This window comes from Antechinus flavipes, chromosome 3 (assembly GCF_016432865.1).
Source record: "Antechinus flavipes isolate AdamAnt ecotype Samford, QLD, Australia chromosome 3, AdamAnt_v2, whole genome shotgun sequence".
NCBI lineage: Eukaryota > Metazoa > Chordata > Mammalia > Dasyuromorphia > Dasyuridae > Antechinus > Antechinus flavipes.
In genome coordinates, this window is record NC_067400.1 from 600,094,954 (window position 1) to 600,114,828 (window position 19,875).

General features: G+C 47.7%; 1 protein-coding gene and 1 long non-coding RNA gene across 2 annotated transcripts; both read right to left on the reverse strand.

Annotated features, from left to right (window-relative positions):
• Positions 1-2,535: 2,535 nt before the first annotated feature.
• PHF13 (PHD finger protein 13) lies at positions 2,536-12,423 on the reverse strand. Its single transcript, XM_051988672.1, has 4 exons — positions 9,462-12,423; positions 6,164-6,265; positions 4,146-4,680; positions 2,536-3,580 (listed from the first exon to the last, which is right to left on the reverse strand). Exons 1-4 carry the CDS (start codon positions 9,996-9,998, stop codon positions 3,354-3,356), a joined length of 1,401 nt encoding a protein of 466 aa, XP_051844632.1. The 5' UTR covers positions 9,999-12,423; the 3' UTR covers positions 2,536-3,353.
• Positions 12,424-14,764: 2,341 nt separating this feature from the next.
• LOC127555930 (uncharacterized) lies at positions 14,765-19,760 on the reverse strand. The gene is made up of 2 exons (XR_007952310.1): positions 19,622-19,760; positions 14,765-15,594 (listed from the first exon to the last, which is right to left on the reverse strand). It is a non-coding gene; the product is annotated as an uncharacterized LOC127555930 (long non-coding RNA).
• Positions 19,761-19,875: the final 115 nt, after the last annotated feature.

Genomic DNA, 19,875 nt, shown 5'->3' on the forward strand with positions numbered 1-19,875 from the left:
TCCATCAAAGAAAGTGAAGATTTAAATGTTTACTATGTACCAGGTACTGTGCTGGGCCCCACAGATAAAGACACAAAGTTTACAGGCTACCAGGGGAAACTTGTATACAATTACTTTCTAGATCAGATGTTCTTAACTTTGTGTGTGTGATGTGGACTTCTTTGGCAGCCTGGAAGAATCTACAACCTTCTCAGAATAAGGTTTTGAAATCATTTCAGAAAACGTTAAATTTCATTTAGAAGTTAGTAAAAATACAGATGTCATTGTTTTCCTCTACAAGTTGATGGACTGCAGAATTCTAGAACAGAGTGAAGTCTTTTGGGCTAGGAAAACCAGTTTTGTTTCCTAGCAATCACTTCCGAATTTTGTGACAAAGCCATTTCACCTCTTTCCATGGCTATAAAGTGAAATGGTTGAACTCGGATGATCTCGAACATTCTGTTCCAGCCAAAATAAATACAAATCTTTTGAAGGAAGAAGCACCAAGGGGTGTGTGTGTGCGTGAAGTCACTAGAGATATCCCAGAAGAGAAAGCATTCGCTTTGGGCCCTGAGAGGGGAGGAACAGGGAACGAGGGAGAGAAAGACAGGACACCCCAGGCGATGCAAGGCCAGGTACAGGACTGCTCATCATCCTAAAATTGTGACCCTGAGTGCGAGTTTTTTCTTCAGTAGGAAACACACACCTGAGACTTAATTTGAACTTCAAAGTATCAATATATTTATTTACAAAATATACAGTTTCACAGAAACAGCTTCTCTATACACATAAACTTTATAATTACACAGAACCATGTAAACGATGTTAAGTGTCTGGCCTGGCCAAAGCCCAAGAGGGGCCCCTAACTTCTGGAGACATCCTTCCCCTTCCCCTCAACTCCCATCAGCCACCTGCCAGGAGCCCCGAGAGGGGGCACACCTAATTTGCATAAAATAAGCCGATTGCAGCTGCCCCAGCTCAATCTAACACAGCAACAAACTCGCCTGGCTTTTCAGACGCCACCCACTGGGATAGGTCTGTGGAGGGAACAGACTCGGAACCCACTGGACAAAAATCACGAGATGAACATTGTAGGCCTTCCCAAGAGACACTTCCAGACAAGAAACCCCCACAAACCCCAGCCCCCAGGGCCGATGGCCGCGGCTCTCTAACTGGGGACCCCAACTTGAGCTACTCAAGGTTTGCTTTTGAGCACTCCTAACACTTTGTGGAATAAAAATGTCAAACAAACAAACGAAAAGAGGATTTTGAAACTTTGGTTATTTCTCTTGGTGCAGAAAGGGGGCAGATCTTTGGCAAATGCCTCTTGAGTGTCTGGTAGATGCCATGCCCTCGTGGAAGCTGGGCGGTTTCAAAATGCACTTTAAAAATCGTAACCTATGATTTAACTTCGCGCCCTTAGGATTCTTCATGTCGAACCAGGTTTCAGGAACTCAATTTCTTCTTTTTTCTGCTCAAATGGTAAAATGAACTTAAAAAAAAAAAAAAAAAAAAAAGCTGGCCGGGCAAGGGTGTGAAAGACACCAGACCTAAAAGGGGCTTGGATTCAACAAAATAGGACAGCTCTTCCTTGAGAAAAGAAAGCTTGATCTCAAGCCCCTACATTAAAAAAAAAAAAAAAAAAACCGCCACTATGAAAGCCCATAGCACCTCTGGGGGAGGTCGGCTGAGCCCATTTTGGGGGGGTGGAAGAAATAAAACTTCTAACTTCAATCCCACTTACCCCTTCCCGCGCTTTCCAAAGAACAACATTCATTCATTTACAAGGGATGAGGAGCTTTTTGCTATTTTTTTAAAAATTTTTTTAAATTTTTTTTTGTTTTTTTGTTGTTTTTTTTTTTTTAAACAAGGCCTTGAACAGCGGCTACATACAGTTATTTGTCAACTTAGTCATTAAGGAGAAAAAAAGTTCAGGTCCTTCTCTTGTTAACCAAGAAGCAGAATCAGCCAGTGGTTCTGCAGTGGGGGTGACCCTGGAGCAAAGCTCCACATCCCCCAGACCTCCCATAGCCAAACACAATCAGGATCTTCCTGCTGTGGATCACATCAGGAGTTTTAAAGCTACAGAGGCTGGGAAGTGGTTAACAACAGGACCTTGCACAAATGCCACAGAATACCTGAGTGCCAGTACTCAATCAACTCTCACCAACTGGAGAAGCCAAGGGCTTCTGAAGTTCTCCCCTTGCTCTGAGGCCGCCCAGAGGCAATCCACCCTGTGTAACAGGCAGACTCCTCAATCTGCCCTTCGGGAAACAGGGATCCCTGGCTTTGCTCAGGACACTTCTCACTAAAATAAGACCACTACTAATCTCCAGTGACAACTGCCTATATCATGGGGAGGGTTGGTACTCTTTGGGGAAGAAATGAGGAGGGGACCAGCCTGCTCCCACTCACTCTAAAGAGAACACCTCCGCTTTGCAGCCCAACATGTCCCAAAGACAAAGGGGAAACCAGGCAGGAAAAATGCCAAACTCAGTTTGGCTGGATCGTGCAAAAAAAAAAAAAAGAAAAGAAAGAAAAAAAAAAAAGAAAAAGAAAAGAAAAAGAAACAAATCTTTAAAAAGGAAAAAAAAAAAAAGAAAAAAAATCTTTTTTTTTTTTTTTTAAACATCGTGCAAAATGGGAACTTGTATCAAGAACTCAGGCCCCCTTCATCTAAAAGACCATCCTGGCTCTGCCCCAACAGAAGCAGCCCTATGCTATTCCTCTCAATCTACCAGGAGAGCAGCTGAGTCCTGCAGGGGGAGTCACTGGCCCGGTCTCCCCAAAGCAAGACAAGAGGAAGCCCCTTGCAACCGACCTAGGGTGACTGGCCCCCCTTCTCAGGCAGAGGCGGCAGGCTGGGGAACTGTTTGCTAAGGAAAGAGCAACGTTAGGCTACCTATACAGACACTTATGGTAAAGACTTATACTCGGGAAGCTTAACACGTATGGCTGTTCACTTATTGAATCCTTGGAAACCAGAGAGATGTCTTCCTCCCTCCGGGGAGGACTGTCCCCATCCCCACCCTCACCCCCCCAGCCCCACCCCTGCGGTCCAAAGTGGGGAAAAGACTCACAACCACCACACACCCTCATTTTGAGCTCAACACAGCGGTGCCGAGTCCGCTCTGGCTGTGGAGCCCGGGGCCCCGGCAGCAGCTTTGGCCAACAAAGATTCTACGTCATCACCGGCTATGTACAGTTTGTATGTACCTCGGACAACCCGTCCTTCTGCTTAGGCACCTCGATGTCAGAAGGGCGAGGATGGCTACATCACGCGCGCTAACAGTTCCGTGCTCGGATTCGGAAAAAGTGACCCCAAAGAACACCGGCCCTTCTAATCCTTGCTTTGAAGTCGTGCCCCGAACCAGTCAGTCCAGAAAGAGCTTCCGGGATCCCATTCGGGAGCGGTTGGAGCGGCGGATGTCAAACTTGGAGTCCCGGCACTTTTGGCAAACAAACACTTCGGGGACGTTGGATTTCCGGATTTTTGCACAGGACAGGTGAATCCAGGTGTGGCACTCGTTACATTCAATCATCGGCCGCCCGGCAAAAGGTTTCATGCAGAAACAGGTGACGAGGTCCCAGGAATCGTCGTCTAGTTAAAAACAGAAATTGGTAAGTAAGGGCGGGGGCAGGATGACAATCTCCCCACCTCCTTTGCTACGGAGACCGAATTCTGCCCCTTGAAGGGGCCCAGACAACTGCTCTTCCCAAGGGAACAAAGCTGTCTCCGGAGCCTGGCAGAGATGGTTCCCGCTTGGCTTAGGGCAGAACAGGACGTGACACCAGCTGTCCTGGCCGAGGTTCATTCTGTTTTCCTTAGAAGAAAGCTCTCTAATTCTCACTCCCCAAGTCTTTCTCTTCCTCACAGGGCATTTTCTTATCAGGCAACCCAGGCCCCGCCCCCTCATTAATAACAGATAGCATCCCCGCTAACATTCACCAAGAATGTTTACCTTTTCTCGCATTTTATCCTCACAACAGCCCTCGCAGGCCTCAGGGGGGAGGACCTTACAGGTCCTCATTTTACAGATAAGGAAACTGAGGCAGTCAGCAGGGAGAGCAGAACCCCCGGCCTGGAGCTCTCTGCCCTGCCTCATTATCTGGGGGCGCTGGTTTCCCCACATGGCCAGGAAGGGCCTTGCTTTGAGGGCACCTACCGGAGTCCACCATGATGTCCTCATCGTTCCCGGTGCTGTCTTCGTCCCGGAACACCACCTGCTTGCCCTGCCGTATGACAGTCCGTTTGCCTTCTGTCTGAATCTCCTTGACCTCCTCCGGGGTGGCCGCCGCACACGAGCCGCTGGAGCGGGTGTCGGAATCCCAGCCCGAGCAGGGGTCGCTGCTGGCCGCGGGGATGTCCTGCAGGTCGGGGCTGGCCGTCCTCGGGGCGTAGGTGTCGGCCGGCTCCAGCTTCAGCAGGCCGCCCATGTACTCCTCCTCCATGGGCACCTCCGCGTCCCTCCGCTTGCGCTTCTTCTTCTTCTTCAGCTTGTCCGTCTTCTTTCTGTCCATGAGGAAGTTGCTGGGCTTGGCTCGCTGCAGAAGGGAGGGCTGCAAGTGGCCAAAGCAGCGGTCGGCGACGGGCAGGGCCACCGAGGAGGGCAGATCCGCAAAGCTGGCGTCCCAGCTGTCGCTGTCGATGGTCCCGGCCGTGCTATTGGCAGGGCTGGGGCTGCTCCTCAGAGGAGGCTCCTGCAAGAGAAGAACCGAGCCTGGCTGAGCCAACCCCTTGCCGGGACCGGGCCGGACCGCTCCCCAAGGCAGGAACTGCTCCCGGGCCCTGAGCCACCCAAACCACCCACGTGTCTCCTTGACAGTGTGTATGTTATGACCCCTACTGATTACGGTCTCAGATGTAAACGGTCCAACCCAGCCTGAAGATGTCTGGGGAGAGGGGCCCCATCCTCAAGGCAGCCCTTGCCACATCCAGACAGCTAGTGTAGGACTTCAGAGCTCTCCTGTTTTCTGTCTTAAAATGGATTCCCTGAAATCTTCCTACTGAATGATTTTTAAGGCCCCCCAGCTCCCCTTATCTTTTTCACCTTATAATATACATAAAACCATTTCTTGTGAATTAAAGATTAATTTTAATTAATTCCATTTTGAAACTTTTCCATTGGCCCCTGAGAGAACTGGAAACATCCTAGAGTTTTATCAGAACCAAAGCTATTTACATAAATGATGACGTGCTAGGGTCAGGAAGACATGAGTTCAAATGTGACTAGCTGTGATTGTGAGCAAGTCACTTAACTCCGCATGCCCTGATTCACTGGAGATGGAAACGGCCAAAAGGAAATGCCATTTCCCCCCCATACGGGGTCACAGAGGAGTCAGAGGTGGCTAAACAACAAAAAGTATCGTCTCCTCGGTTCCCCATCAGTGGAAGCTCCTGGTAGGGAGGACATTTCGCTTTTGCATCTCTGTCCCCAAAGGTATCAATCCTGGGCCTGGAGCAAGCTCCTAACCAAAGTTCGTTAACTGACGAAAGCAGTGACCTGAGCTTTGTGGTTGCTCGAGACCATTCAGGACTGGTCTAAAGAGCAACATCTCAGTGGTACAAACACCTCACTTAGGCTACGGGGAGAAGAAAAGCAGAGAGATGGACTTGGCCCGAACTGTAATCAGACATTTCCAATTCCCTCCCCCCCACCCCACTCCACAGAGTTCTGCTTTTTTAAAGCTCAAGTGGAGAAAGAGTTTGCCCCAAACCCAAAAGGAGCAAGGGAGTGCTTGTGAGGCCATGGAAGAAGTCCCAGGCTGGAGGTATAGCCACTCCCCTCCCACTATGTTATGGTCTTGGACAAGGCCTTCACCTAACTTCCACCTCTGTAACAGGAGGTTGGATGAGACCACCTGAAAGGTGCCTCTAAACATCTGACACTAGGATTGCTTTTGCCAAATTTATAAGTTCCTAGAAACAAAGTGCTACATGTATGTGTACACATATAACGTTATCTATGTGTACAAGCACCTTAAATAGTATTATGTTCTGAAATCCAGCTTAAATAAAGTCCTTTAAATAAAACTTCCTCAGAAGTTTGGGTCCCAGATTTTTAATGGCTAGGACGCACCTTGAGACACTTAAGAGAGGAAAAGGAGAAACTATGGCTAAAAAAAAAACCAAACAACTTTTTTTAGGGAGATTTTTGCAGTAAGGGAAAGGGCTGGAAATTACCTCTGTTGGATAAGGGATGTAACCAGCATATGCCAAAACAAAGGTACAAAACTTGTTGAAATCCTCCACAGTTCGCCTCCTCTTGTAACTGGGGGAGTATTCCTGTTAAGATAAGAATGAAGCACAGTTAGAAACTGAAAACTTGAATTTGGAATAAGCAACTAACCCCTCCAGTCAGCAGAGTTAAGAGAAAAACTTTGATTTTCAAGCAGGCCATCTTTTACTAGTTTGTCAATTAACCCTTCCGCCTCTGATTCCTCATCTACAAAATGGGAATAATGAGCACCGAGGTCCCACTCAAGCCCTGCCTTTGACCCTGACTGACCAGATGGCCTCGGAAACATCTCTCCAGATTCTCCAAAGCTCTAATGTGCTGAGCAGGGGCTATCCTGAATTGGGAGAGGAGTTTCTTCACCTGAGAATTCTCTAACCTGAAGAAGCCAATCAACCTTTATTAAGCACCTACTCTATGCCAGGCACTGTACTAAGTGCTATTTGGTGACTATCCCTACTACATTATTACTTTGTAAAAATCTCATGATAACACAAAGTACATTGTACATCTTGGAAATGTAACACATTTCATATATGTTGTATGTGCATATATGTATGTTTACACTTACACACAGACACATACACACACACAGAATGGTTCCTATTACATTCTGAAATCTCGTCAAACAATCAGGAGAAACCAAGATGAGATCAAGAGAAAATCATGTTTTCAGAAAAAATATCCTACATCTACAATAATTGAAAAATTATCCCGTATCTACAATATACTAGGAGAAACTAGTCAAGATATATTATAGCACTTGCTGCTTGCAACTCTACCTAGAGCATTTAAAATGGGCTGGAGCTCCTGATTTAGTCATTTTCTACTTTAAATCCCTTTCTTTCACTCACTGCAGCAGCAGCTAATGCTCACATTGCTCTTTAGGGACTCAAAAAAGGCAATTTGTGTATCCTTTTGGTTTGTGGAGACTTTCCAGAGCCATCCCCACTTCTCCCGGTCTCCTTGCAGATTTTAAGCCGGGGAAGTAGACTTGTGAGCACAGAACCGTCACCCCTCAATGACTTCAGTGTGTTGGCCCAATGCTTTCCCATCTTGGAAAAGAGGCGTTATTTTTTACCAGGTAAAACCTGCCTTTAGAAGGGGTTCATGCCGCAAAATGCTCCAGGGGTTTGTCCCCCAGTCATCCTCCAAACATCCCCGATTCTGGAAGGGTCATTGCTCTTCCATTGCAAAAGTCGGGGGAGGCAGGGCTCCTGATGGGGGGGGGGGGGGGGCCCTGCCGCGGCTCCAGCTCCTGGGCGGACAGTCTCTGTCCCCAGGACACAAAGCTCCCCCAACCAGCTGGAAGTGCTCGGGCATTTGGGAGGTTTCCCCACAAGTCTCACTTCCCGTCCAATCCTCAGTTTTCCTAAGCATGGGGGGCAGCCCGGGCCATGACCTGCCGGGGGACCGGGGTGCCAGCACTGCCCTCCCCCGAGCGGCTAGAAAAACCAGCCCGGGGCCCGCCCTCAGAACTTGAAGGGGATGCAAAAGCGCTCTCAAGTCGGGGAAAAGGGAAGAAAGTAGGTCAATAAGCTGGGAAAAGTGAGAAGCGCAGGGCCCAAGAGAAGTCAGGCAAAGGTGAAGCTGCCCGGTCAATCAGCCCGGGGGCTCCGGCCCGCAGAAGGGGGCTCCCCCCAAAGGGATTCGCTCGGCAAGGCTCTCCTGCACCTCCCCAAGGTCCCCAGCCTGAGCCGAAGCCGCCCCTCCGCAGGATTTCCCCGCTTCTCCCCGGCTCGGGCTGCTTCCCCAAAGGACGCTAAACCGACTCCTCCCGACGCCCCCAACACGGACTCGAGCAAATTTCTGCCCCTTTTCGCAACCCCTCCCCCCAACGCCCGCAGGCCAAAGCTTGGGAAAGGGGGGGGCAGAAGGAGGGAAGGAGTCTCCAGGCGCGGCCGCGGACTCCGGGCAACTGGGCTTTCCCCCAGCAGCCAGGCTAAGCGCGGGGGTCAGGGAAGCTTCCATGCGGGAGAAGGGGCCACTGAAGCGGGGCGCCAAACAGCCCCAAAGGGGGAGAGCCCAGCGCGGCCTCGTTCCCCTCCCCCACCGCCCCGGCTGGCCCAAGGATCCCGGGACCCGCCCCCGGAGACCGAGGGGCGGGGAGCTGGGGGGGGGGACACCCGGGACTGGGGAGAGGGGGCTGGGAGAATGGGGTTCCGAGGGGCCATACCCGCGGAAGGTGCGGGAAGCCGGACGACGAGGGAACTGAAGACCCAGCGAGCGGGAGGGAGGGCGGGAGAGAAAAGGGATCGGGTCCAGAGAGGGGAGGGGAGCAAGCGATGGAGCCCCGGAGAAGGGGGAGCAAAGGCTGAAGGGAGGGGGCCGGGGCAGGTGATCGAACCTCACCAAGGGGGGAGGGGAGTCGAGAGGCAAAAAGGGATCCAATCCCACGAGTGGAGGGGGAGGGGAGCGGAGAGGAGCTGGAGGGGATCGAGGCCCCCTCCCTCCTTCGGGAGAGGCCCGCGAGTGGCAGGAGGGGATGGGGGGAGTCGCCCTGAGTGGCAGAAGACGATGGGGGGGGGGGGCGGGTTCGCCACGAGTGGCAGGAGGGAATGGGGGGGATTTCGGCATTAGAGACCGGAGAAGACTGAGCAAAGAAGGGAGGGGGGGCCACGAGAGGCAAGACGGAGGGTGGGGGGGGCGACCACGAGGGGGAGGGAAGGGGCCACGAGAGGGAGGAGGGGATCGGGGCGGGGGGGGGTGGGGGGGAGGACGGGGAGAACGCCACGAGATGCAGGAGGGGATCGAGCAGAGAGGAGGGGGCGGTTCGAGAGGCTGGAAGGGATCGAGTCCCGGGAGTGGGTGGGGGGCCCATGAGTGGGAGGTGGCGCAGGAGCCTCCGGAGTGCGGGGCGGGGACGCGATAGAAGCAGGCGATCGACTCCGGGGGTGGGGGAGGGGGGGTGGATCCAGACTCCAAGGGGAGCCCTGGGGTGGGGACCAGCGCGAAAGGTGGTCGCGGGGGATGGGGGGGCAGGAATGGCAGGGGACTGATCACCCCAGCAAAGATGCCGAGCCCTTAAGGGGGGCGGCGGACACCGAGAAGAGGAAGAAAAGAGGAAGGGGGTGGGGACGCGGAGGGCCGGGATGGGGGGGCGCCCGCAGGCAGGCCCCCCGGGTGGGGGCGCGGGTCAAAGGGGGTCGAGCTGAGAGGAAAGGCCGAAGGCAGGGAACGGGGTCCCGAAGGGGCACCGGGCGGGCGGGCCGGGGGCCCATTGCACCCAGCGGCCGCTGCACTCACCTCGGGGTGGAAGGCGGAGGCGCACGAGTCGGCGTCCATGTTCCTCGGGGGCCGGGGGCGGAGGAGGTCCTCGGCGCGACGACGGTAGTGGGGGCTCCGGTTCGGGCCCGGGGTCTCCGGGGTTGGGCTGGGGGGCGATCGGGGGTCCCGCCCTCGGCTGCCGGCGCCCGGCACCGCTGGGTGGGCTCTGGAGGCCGGCGAGGGGGGCGTTGCAGCCCCAGCCGAGACTCTCGGTCGGCGCGGCACGGCGGGCAGGGGCGCTGCGGGTGGGAGGCGGCGGCGGCGAAGAGCGAAGAGCGGAGAGCGGGGAGCGGGAACCGGACCGGCTCCCGACCTGACGCCCAGTTCGGCTCGTGTCTCGGGAGGGCGGGCGGGAGCGCCGCTTGACCTGTCGGGAAATGTAGTCTCGGGGGCGGTGGAGCGGCCGGGGACGGGGGGGAGGGGGGGCAAAAAAGGCCGCGAAGGACTCTGGGAATCGTAGTTCCCGGTCGCGTGGGATCGGCGCACAAAGTCCCGCCAGGAGACTCCAGCCCCCATGAAGCTATGCGGCGATCGGCAGCGGCGGAGGTGGAGGCGGAGGGTCTTGACGAAGGCAGGCGTCTGAGCTGGGGGAGGGGCACTCGGGAGCGGGGGAGGGGCGGGGGCTCGCGCCGCCGACTCGGCCTGTGGGGGAGGGGCGGCGCGCCGCGAGACCCCTCCTCAGAAGCCGGACTCGGGGCGCATTTGCCCCCGAGCGGCTGCGGGACGCCGAGCTTCCCACCTGTGCCTCGGAGGTCAGGGATGGAGGCGGGGTCCCTCCTTTCCCTTTTTCTTTTCTGGGCCCACCTTTTCTCTCCTAGTAGAGCGGAGGTCCCTCTCAGTGATGGGGGGACCGAGTCGCCAAAGGGGGTGTGGTGGGGTGACGGGGTTGTTTGTCCTGCACCTTCGATTTGGGGATAGGGGAGCTTTCTGGGGGGGCGTTCTCGCCTCTCTGTTTCTCCTGCCGATATGCTCCCCAACACACACACCCTTTTGGGGGGGAAGAGGCGGGTCACCCTCTCCTGTAGCCCCCCCTTCGCTTTCTCTCCCCCATCCCTCCTTTTCGAGGGGGACTGAAGCCGTCCTCCCTCTCTTTTCCCCCCACCCGCTTCCCTAGGGTGTGGGTGGGGCTCCGTGTCTCCTCCCCGGGCGGGAGGGCGGGGGTGAGGGGCCGGCGTGCGGGGTGTCGAGCGCCCCGTGGCCTCGCCCTGCCTTGGGTCCCAGTCCTGGTGGGTGCCGTCTGCAGGTTGCCTTCGTCTATCCCCGCATTTCCTGGTGAAGTTGTCTTGTTGTTCATTCCTTTGATTGGCTCTGCTCCTCCTCCTCCTCCTTCTCCTTCTTTCCCCCCTCCCAGCTCATCTATCTCTCGGTCTCCGCTTCTCTGGCCCATCCCCCCCTTCTCTCCCTCTCTCCTTTTCTCCTTTTTCTCTCTCTTTCCTTCTCTTCCTTCATCACTCCTGTCTTTCTCTCCTGTCTCTTTTTCTTTCTTTTTCTTTTTTCCGTTTTCTCTTGCTCATTCTTTCCTTTGCCTCCCTCTCTCCCTCACCCTCCATCACTTTCTTTCTCCCTGGCTTCTCTTTTCTCTCTCTCCTCTGTTCTCCCTCCTTCTTTTCTTTCTCTTTTCTCCTCCCCTCTTTTCTCTGTTTTTCTTTTTCGCTATTTCCCGCTCTCTATCTCTGTGATTCTCTTCTATCTCCCCCCTTCCTTATTTCTCTTTATTTTTTTCTCCTCCCGCCTGTAAAATGTGTTGTTTGTTGTTGTTGTTGTTAAAGACTGTACTTCAGCGTGATATTATTTGAACAACGGTAAAGGCATTTTTTTCCTTCCTTTCTACAAATGTATCTAGCAGTCACTTCATGTGAACTGCTTATTGTTTTTGAGTTTGGGTCCTCTTCCAGGAGGATGTTTACCCAGTTTATATGTAGCCCTTTCTTTAAATCATGTATTTCATTAGTTTAAATTTGTGCTTTGTTCTACTTGCTGATGGAATGATTTTCTGAAAATATTTAAAAATTGCAAAAATTAAGGGTTGAAAGAATTGAATAGCATCTTGTGCTTATTGTTTTGGTAGTTAAACTGATTTTGTCTCCTCTGGTAAGATTCCAGTGTGTACTGTGGAGTATCTCAGGACATTTTACTTAATTTAAAACTGATCTGTCATCTTAGAAATTACTTCTCTTGGGCTTTAGGTTTTAGAATTGGAAGGAATCATAAAGACCATCTTTGATTATTTAGAGGAGAGAAGCAAGGCCAAAGAAATGAAATAACTTGCCTCCAGGATGTAGGCAAGTAAGCCTGCTTGCTTAATATTTTTAGTGATCATTTGAACGAAGATTACAAAACCAGTTTACAGTTTACAAATGGCAAATATGGCTTTGTAGGGGGAAAAAAAAGATTTTGTAACCTCCTGTGGAGAAATAATGTAAAAGAAGTCTGAAGAATCAGAGTAAATGGAATCTATGTTACTAAGAAGAGCCTAGAGGTTAAATTCAGCCTCCAAAGCAGCCTTTTGGAAATACTATGTTTAAACACACACACACACACGTTTAACTGAAGGGTGCAAATGTTTTGAACTAAGAGTGAATGGTGGGGTCCATATTGGCCAAAAAAAAATATATCTTGGGGGTGATAGTTCTCTCTCTCGGAAGCCTGCTACTTTCCTATTATGGACAATGCCTGGTAAGTGATTAATAAATGCGGATGGACTTGGAGTCACAGAGGATAGTTCCAAGTTGTGAGCCCGGGTCCCTTCTCCAGCAGGGGGCCATTCTGGGGAGGGAGGCCATGGGCTGTGATCATGCTCAGTACATAAAGTGAACAAACTTGGGCCTAGCTGATTTGTTCATTTCAGCTGTTGAAACAATGTGTCCAGAAACACTTCACAATTCCCCTCCAGCGAGGGAAGGGGCCCCAAGCCTGGAGGCCAACGGGCCGCATTCATGCCATCCAGGGGCAGGTTTACCAGCTGAAAGCATGGGAAGTAAGCATCTGCAGTGAGCCAGAGCCAAAAGGGGTTCTGCCTGTGTCTGAGAGGGCGAACCCCCGGGAAGGACTTCCTCAGTTCCCCTGTCTTGTTACTTCTGAGGTCTTTTTAGGGCTTTAAACCCATGGTGTTTGCCTCACAGGGTCATTTGAGCAAAGAAACTATAAGTGGAGCAGTTAAGTGCCTCCTATGTGCCAGTTTGGACTGAATGCTGGGCTACAAACACACAACAAGCTGTCTCTGATTTCAAGTATCAGTTACCTTCTGCAGGGGAAGAATATAGCAAATTTTGCCAGAGTAAATACAAGACTATAAAAATAAGTACAGTTATTGAGGAGGGGGCGACCAAAGCCAATTAAAGGAGGCAGTCCCAGAGAGGAGCCTTGAAAGGAGGTAGAGAGTTCCAGAGAAGGTTTTTCAGGCATGGAAGGACAAGCAGGAGAGAGGGGGACTATGAAGAAGCAGGAGATCCCTCAGGCCAGAGCAGGGGATTATGGAAACATTAAGCCCTCCAATATTCTAATACAAAAGGTCCTTTTTTTGTTTCATGGAACTTTTTCAGAGTAATGTTTATAAATACATAAAATGTATATGTATAAAGAAAAAAAAACTTAAATTTCTGGACCCCAATTAAAACTTGCACCACTGTGATCCTGAGGTAAGGGATATGGAGCTAATCCAGCACAGAGAATCACAGTTTTAGGTCTGGAAGAGATCTCTGCGGTCATGCCTTCATTTTCAGCTAATACTAAGTAGAGAAGCTAGTTTGAACCCAAGGCCTCTGACTTTCAACATCCTATTTAGTTTTCATTCCCCTCTTCCTGTAAATCTGCCCTTGGGAATCAGAATCCCAGACAGAGAGCTAGCAATTCAAGCCCACATCCCTATTTTAAAAATGAAGAAACTGAGGCTCAGACAAGTTAAGTTAACCAATCCACAGATTATAAATTTTCAGCAGTTCTCTAGAATCTTACAACTTAGCTACAAGTTAGAAAATTCAATGTTGGTTAGAAAAAGTCACCAGAATGATTATAGAATTGTTTTTGTATTAAGAGTAGTCTTGGCTCATATTTTCATGGTCTTAGCATTTTCTTCATAAATAAGTAGTGCCAAAAATTTGAGGTCCCATTTTCCAAATTAGGAAACCAATGTTTACAGATAATTAGCATAGACATATTCAACAGTCATAAATCTCAGCTTTGTAAAGGCCCTCAGTCTCATGACAGAACAGGCTACCCACTCTGAGGGCAGATTGAGATTGGATGCATGATTATTGAGGGAATGTATTTTGTTTGACTATGCATTTTAAGAAAGACTTGATTTTTTTTTTCCCCTTTCTTTCATGATGGGGGGGAGGGGAGCAGAGTTGGCTGTTCATTTGGGAAAAAAAATTAGGAGGAAAAAAATCTGTGATCAAGTAAGATTTGCAATTGAACATCTAAATCTCTCTCCTCTCACCAAAAAAGGGATCTCAGACTAAGTCCACTCATTCCTGGACAGGTGTTCTCTCTATAATATACCTGATAGTTGATTATTCAGCCTCTGCCTGAAAAGCTCCCAGGATGGGGAACTCATCACTATTCTAGAACAGTTCTCATTACCAAAAGCACTTCCCCTCACTTGGAACTGAAATCTATTTCTTGCCAACTCCTGCTCAAGCTCCCTAGGATTAAAATCCGACTCCCAGTCCTTGCTCTATTTGCCCTTATTAGATTGTGAACCCCTTGAGAGTAAAGCATGCATGTCTTTTCGACTGCTATCCCCGGTGCTTTGCACATAGCCAGTATCTAATGAATGCTTTAGCCTTTATTTCACTCTCCACAACAAAGGCCTGCAACTGCTTTTTAGACATTCAGTATTCTAGTGTTAATTTTGCAAATGAAAAAACTGACCCCCTGGAGGTAATGTCTAGGCCATAAGAGACTACCTGATTTCTTGCAGTGTTTATTATTTAAAGTAAAAGCCACAATAATAATAGTTGGCATTTCATGAAACACTTCAAGCGCAGAACACTGTCTTCTCAACAACCTGTGAAGTTCATTATACCATTGTTATTTCCATGTAAAAGACTGAAAAGCAGGAACTTATCAGGATGTAGTAGATGGAGGGCACCAGGGTCTATGGACACCCCCCTCCCAAGACTGAGAGCTTTTTCTAGAACAGCAGATTTGGACTAAGCTCATGACTTATTAAGGGAAATGACAATTCTAAATTTGGTTCCTATCTCCTGTCAACTTATTTTATTTTATTTTTTTAAATCTTTTTTTATTATAGCTTTTTATTTACAAGATATATGCATGGGTAATTTTTCAGGACCTGTCAATTTATTTTAACAAGGTGCATTACTGGAGGTTAGAATCTTGAGGTTTTTCAAATAGATGAAACCAAATATTTGTTGTTTTTATCTTCCTGTCTTCTTCCCTTCCAGTTCCTCTCTCTCTCTCAGCAATAGCAACAACAACAAAATGATACCTTAGGACTTTGGTCTGGTCGTTCTGTGAGCTCCCTCTGAAATATAAAACTTCTGAATGAACAAACCATCTTTTAAGACATCAGGAATTTTAAAATAGGAATGCAAGGTGTCCTTGGGATTTCATTTTTGTCTTTTTCATCACAGGTGACCTGGTACATATTTTTCATTATCCTTGTCTCTTCTGCAGGCAATTTCTCTGACTTGTTCCTCAAGTATAGCATGTTGCCCCTAGACACAAGCAATGAGAGACTCCCAGTGATTCTGCCCTTAACTGAATAACTTCTGCCATATAACCCCAGATACCATTTCTTGGAGTTTTTTTTTTGTTTTTTTTTTTTTTTTTTGCTGTTTTCATTTAAAAATCTTAACTACCCTCCTTCAATGGTATTTTTTTTTTTGGGGGGGAACTTGTGTGGTGATTGGTTGTCCATTCATTCCAGTTATGTTCTACTCTGTTACCCCATTTGAGCTTTTGTTGGTGAAGATATTGGAGTAGTTTGCCATTTCTTTCTTCAGCTCATTTTACAGATGAGGAAACTGAAGCAAACACAGTGAAGTGACTCCACAGTGAAGTCACATTGCTAGGAAGTGTCTGAGGGCATATTTGAACTCAGGATTTCCATTCTCCATGCCCTCATTCTATCCATTGTGACTCCTAGCTGCCTGGAGGAATGATAAAAGCAAAAAAAAAAAAAAAAAAAAAAAAAAAGTATTGTGAGTATAAACCAACTAAGAATATCAGTTTCTTAATTATGCTATAAAAAAGTATTTGTTTAAATTTTATTATATATCACATCATTTTATCTTCCTAAATCTTGACTGTCTCAGTATATCATTAGAAAATGTAGCTATATACAATTCAGTTCATTAAAGTGCCTCTTAAGGGCCTTCTTTTTTTTTGGCAGTGGATACAGGGCCTGCCCTCAGAAGCTTCCAATTTACTGGTATAAGGGGAGTGACTCATGTACAAATTAGTATCAAATCAGGGCCAATTTGATGGGGCAAAAGACAAGTACAAAGAGTTCCAAGAAAATTTAAGGAGGGAGGGGATGGCTTCACCTGAGTGAAGCATGGTAGGTATTACAAAAAACAGCTGGGCTGGGGATAAAGAGATAAGGGAATATTCCCTAAAGGGAAGAGGGACTGGAGATGGCATATGGAGTTCAGGAAACCTGAATGAATCCAATTTGGCTGAAATGTAATGTGAAGCAAGGCTGGAAAGACAGACTGGACACACCCAAAAAGTTCTGAAGAGGACAAAGGACAATTTTGTACTTGTCTTGTTAAAAAGGATGTACATTTTTAAAAAGTCATCTTGGAGAAGTTCACTTTTTCATATACAGTTCTTCCCTTCATTGTTCTTGTTTTTGGAAATATTTGTGGTGTTACTGTCAAATTCATAATTAAAAATAAGATGTAAAATAAATTGGGGTCATATTTGGCAGGCCTCAAATACCAGCAAGGGTTTTTTTTTTTTAATTTTATCCAGGAAATAATAGAGAGCTCTGGACAGTTGTTGAGAAGGAGTGACATGGTGACAGCTTATAAGTGAATGGAGAATAGACAGGGATAATCTAAATTAATAGATCTGGCAACCACTTGGATATGGAGGTTTTGGAGAGGGGAGAATTGAAGGTTTTGAGCATGGATAATAAAAGAGAGGAAGGCTTTAGTAATTATTTGCTTAGGATAATTTAAAAATTGTTAATAAACTGGTTTTAATGGCCATTACAGTAGTCAGGTGCTCTGACCAGGCAATTACCAGGTGGTCAAAGGTATAAAGGGGGTAGTACAATTCCTGAGGCAAAGCAAAACTCCAAATCTAATAGACATGGAGTCATGTCTTGGGCATGGCCAAACGGGGGAAATCTGTGGCCCACCTGGATTGTTGGAGAAATCCCTGGACCTAGAAGAAGAGCTGAGTTCAAATGCAGCTGTGTGACTCTGGACAAGTTTTTACCACTTTGCCTCAATTTCCTTATCTGAAAAAATGGAGATCATAATAGCATTTACCTTCCAGGGTAGTTGTGAGGATCAGATGACATCCTAAATGTTAAAGTACTTTGTAAACCTTAAAATGCTACATAAACAGCGTTACTATTATTACCATTCCTACTAATGTGTGGTTCTGACCCCATGTTGCTAATAGACTCAATTCTGTCTTTTCAAAGTAATGACCTGATTTTACTACCTCAACCTGTTGTCTTCTCTGTCTAGAACTAAGCTCTACTCCCAATGGAACCATGCACATTTATCATACTTATAATTCTTCCAGACATACTGTTGTAAACAAGTTAGTCATTCCCTTTTTTAAAAAATTACTTTAGGGGAGGCGATTTTTTCTTTTTTATCATTTTGTTTTGTTTCGTTTCTCAGCTGAATTACTTTCCCCAAATCCAAACATCTTATCCATAAATAATCAGCAATTTGGCAGGGTATGCTTCTGTAACTTAACCCCTTAATCACCAGTGACTGTAATTGTCAGCACTCTGAGGCAGGGCAAGAGACAGGATACTACTATACTAGAAGTTTCCAAGATTTAATGGAAGGGGGAATTTTTTGTAACTCCGTGGGAATAGTGCCAAGCTCCAGGAAAGGCCTGTCTTTTTTGTTAGTTTTCTTATTATCATACCCATTATCTTTGGCCTTTGGAGGACTTTAAATCCCCTTATGTTGATTATTGGACATGCTGATCACTTAGTCAGTGGGATGCCAGGATATCTGGAAGGGGAAAGAGTTGACCAACTTACTGATTCTGTGCTTATCAAATGGACCAGCAGAAGAGATAGCATTCACAAGAGTTGCCATAGCACACATAAATTCAAATACGTATTTGAAATTCCAGACACAGCTGATAGGATGAAAGGGTTACAGTTAGACCTATGCTCTCAGCTACCCCCGTTTAATGTGTTTTGATTTCAGTCCCCAGTCTCTTAATGATGTGGACTGTTAGTCATTCAGATTACTCAAGGAAGATGAGCTGTTAAACCATGCATTTCTAATCTAGCATGACTAGTGCTTTCCCCCTAAAAATATCCTACTTCCTGGCTTTCCCTAACGGCTTTTGCAAGTTCTTGGACAGCAAGGCTCCAAGCTGCTGCTGCTGCTGCTGCTGTGAATAGCTGTGAGTAGTCCATCTATGGGCAGCCACAGACTGCAAGCCCCGTATACCTGGCTCCTTTCTTTGTGTCAGTGCTACGGAAAAACTCACACAGGACCTGACAGCAAAATAAATTCTCAGGCCAAGAGATCAGAAAAAGCTTGTTAGATGGAATGAGGCTTATTGTGTCCTGCATTTTAATCAGCAATTAATGCCCACATTTTTCTCCAAATGTTAGTTCAGAAGTTCAGAAGGAGCTGAGAAATGACAAAATGTTAAATAGGTTGGGCCCATCCCATATTTACAAGCTTTTCCAGGGCATGGATTTTTTTCCTGTTTCCCCAGTACATAGGCCAACTAGGTACCTTCAGAAATGTTGACTGACAAATGACAGAATCTGTAAAAATCAAGGGAGTGGACTCAGTGACTTCTGAAAGTTCAGAGAGGATTGGATTTTTTTTTTCCCCTTTGTATCTTCAGCTCCTATCACAGTAGTCCACATGCAACAGGCACTTAATAAATGCTTGTGGATTAACTATCCAAGGGTAGTATAGTATACTTTTTTAAAGTAATGTTTTCAAGTAGAAAATGTGTTATTTGTAGATATAGATCATAGGGCAGTCTAGGCCCCCTTTGAGCTGTTAAGAGGGTAGATCAGCTAAGGGTAAATAGCTTTTCTCCTGGTTTATGGTGAAAGAGTTCACCATGTAACTCATATCTAGGCCCTTTCACTGGCTCACAGGCATAACTTTGGGAAGCTGACCTGTAGGCCTCCTGTTTCACCTCCCTGAAATCAGGATGCACAATTTTTACAGTAGCAAAGTAAAGATTTATCTCAGAGGGGTCAGGTCAAAGAACTAAAGGTTTGGGAACTTGTGTTGAGCAACAGCAGAAACCTTAGAACTCTATGTTGGATATTACAGCAAGAGATTAAATGGGGCAGTTTAGCTTGGGATACTTTAGAGGAGGGGGGTTTGATTTAGAAGATACTTTTTTAATACCTGTAATTGACATATAATGAAATTATATTATTAAAGAGGTTCTGAGTTCAAATCCCCCCTCAGATATTACTTGTGTGACCATAATTAAACTGGACCTGTTTTTCATCTATAAAACAGGATTGTACTAAATGGATACCATGGTCCCTACCAGCTGTAGATTTATGATCCTAATTATAAATAGGGAAGGGGGAGGGGGATCATTCGATTAGAACTCCCACAACTACCTTAGCATGTCTACACCTTTTTGTGTCTTTTTTTCCCCTAGTTCAAATTCTTTATTTTACAAATGCGGTCTGTAAAAATCAAGAAATATGATATAATTTGTCCCAAGTTCCACAGATCACAAGTGACAGAACTGGGCTTTAAATCTAGACCTTTTCTTGTCTTAATCTTAGTTGTTGAGAGGATTGAGCTATCTCTAAAGTGCTTAGAGAAGCTCGCAGTAGGAGCAGTAGAAATGTGTATATCCCTCTTCCTCTTCCTTCCTCCCCGGGGTGGCCCCTAGATTTGCCCGTGGTCATGTAGTCAGAGTTGATTCTAGGGTGTATACGGCTTCCATTCATTACCTCCTTTGCTAGGACACACCTGGTAGTCCCGAGAAGGTGCAAGGAATCACTGCTTTGACGGGCTCCTCCCGGAAGGGCCGGTCTGCTGCCAAATACGCGCCTGGAAGCCGGAGGACCTTTTTCTAACCTGGCTGTTACCCTCCCCCTCACGGCGGCCTTGGAAAATCCCGCGGGCCTCGGGGTCTGTGAAGGGGGGGGAGTGCACTCAAAGACTTCAGACTCTCCCCCTTCCAGTTCTACCTCTACTTCTATGACTAAAGCTCCTCAGTCACG